At 45.3% G+C, this 1,884-nt stretch overlaps 1 protein-coding gene across 1 annotated transcript in view; it reads right to left on the minus strand.

The window, feature by feature from the left end:
* The window catches only part of fam131c (family with sequence similarity 131 member C), a gene marked incomplete at its 3' end in the record, with an annotated part of 21,732 nt that extends 20,256 nt beyond the window's left edge, over positions 1-1,476 (minus strand). The window contains 1 exon segment of the mRNA XM_014010400.1: positions 618-1,476. Within this exon segment, the coding sequence (XP_013865854.1) occupies positions 618-648 (31 nt within the window).
* Positions 1,477-1,884: the final 408 nt, after the last annotated feature.

The following is a 1,884-nucleotide window of genomic DNA, read 5'->3' on the forward strand; positions in this document are numbered from 1 at the left end:
CACACACACACACACACACACACACACACACACACACACACACAATGTTAAAACACAATGCTTGGAATCAGCGGGACAGTCAGTGTTTGATGGCACAAATGTCATCTTTTGTACCTCTTGGGGATTAAAAAACTAACAGCTTCTGAAATTCACTACATTTTTTTCCCTCCGTTTGGCAGAAAGTCTGAGAGAAAATTGCAACTCGAGCCACATCTTCAAGTCATGACAAGTTGGGGATGAAGATGCCACATTGTTAAAGGCACACAATCCTCATCATCATCAGCTTTTTGCCTCTGAGTCTCGTTTCAAAAGCATTTTTTTACAGCTCCATCTGAAGAAAACCTGTAACTGTTTTCACTCTCACCAGATAATCCTAAGACGCCGTCAGCACACAAACCCACCTGTTGGGCTTAAAACGACCCTAAGACGTTTGTCAGCACCTCAGTCATGTCTGCACGTCATTCATGAGACAAAGCAACTCCAGCAGCGTGACTTTTTCCACCTCGGAACAAACATCCGTCCCTCAGAACTTCACGAGTCTGAATGTTCGAGGCTGCTGACGACTAAAACCTGCAAGTCAACCATTCAAACGCAGGCAGGTGGACTCTGACACTGACCTTTGTGACCTCTGCAGAGGCAGGCACCCATGGTCTCAGCGCAGCCGGGCGGTTATCTGTTCACCATGGTGGTCTGAAGATGAGCAGGAGGAGGAGGAAGAAGAGGCAGCAGCAGAAGTCTCACTCAGCGCAGGGGAGAGTGAAAAAAATTGAGGCTGCGGGGTGGAGGAGGGGGTCTAAACAGGCTGTAGCCGATGCTGACTTCTCTGGAGGAGAGAGGTGAGAGAGCGACAAAGTGTGGGGAGGAGGGAGGGGGGCGGCAGGGAGAAAGAGAGGAAATCGGGGAGAAAGCATGACTGCCTGTTTGCTGACGACTGTGAATGCCCTCCCCTCTAACAGCTCCTGCTCTCCCTCTCCATCCCACCGTACGCCTTCCAAACCTCACTGTGTGCGAAGAGAGCGCATTCACTGAGCAAGGCTGGGGATCATCAGTGTGGCAGTTCAGCTCTTTCACTCGGGTTCAAGCAGAAAATAACCAGCTGATCAGAACACCTGATTGAGCTAAATCCTTTTATATGGGTTTTCACAAGTCTGGGTCCGATTTCTTCAGAAACTCTTGAACTAAGCTGTTGGTGACAAAACCCTTTACAATAAATCTTTTTTTACCTTTTTTGAAGCAGTTAAAAGAGTGATCACAGAGCTTCACATCACTGTCCTCTGTTTCTGTTTTTGACCTTACAGATTACAACAATCAGGGACCGAGGAGACGGGTTGCTGGAGTTTTTAGAGGAAATGTTCTTATCTGATGAAAGATTTTAGCTGTTCAGCAGTCCTGGCTCTTATCTTTTGGGATTTTTTTGCGGGATGCATTGTTCTAAAAGCTGCGTATACAGTCCAGCATTGACCGTGTTGTAAGCTGCCCATAGAGGTACTAATGCTCCCCTATACCATCAGTGAGGCAGGCTTTCAAATGAACTCAAATTCAAATTGTGCACTGATAACCGTAATTTGCAAAACAAACTTCAAATTAGTATTTTTCTTACTACAGATCAGTTTTTCAATTTGCCTCACTCCATATTAAAGCATTTGTGATGCAGGTAAGTCAGTGGCATGTAGATGATGTTTAGTTGTTTGCACGATAGAGCTTTAACCAGAACTTGTGGACGGCACAGTGAACTGACTTTACAGACAATAATTTGTGGAATCCTTTGAACCCGGTGAACAGAGTCGGACCCGTTTTTAAAAGTGTCGCCTAAGATCAYAAGTATCAAACATTGACTTTCAGACTTTTAGTTCTTAGCTACTGTTTTGCTAATGTAAGCTTTTA

The sequence above is a fragment of the Austrofundulus limnaeus genome, unplaced genomic scaffold (assembly GCF_001266775.1).
Source record: "Austrofundulus limnaeus strain Quisiro unplaced genomic scaffold, Austrofundulus_limnaeus-1.0 Scaffold68, whole genome shotgun sequence".
Lineage (NCBI taxonomy): Eukaryota > Metazoa > Chordata > Actinopteri > Cyprinodontiformes > Rivulidae > Austrofundulus > Austrofundulus limnaeus.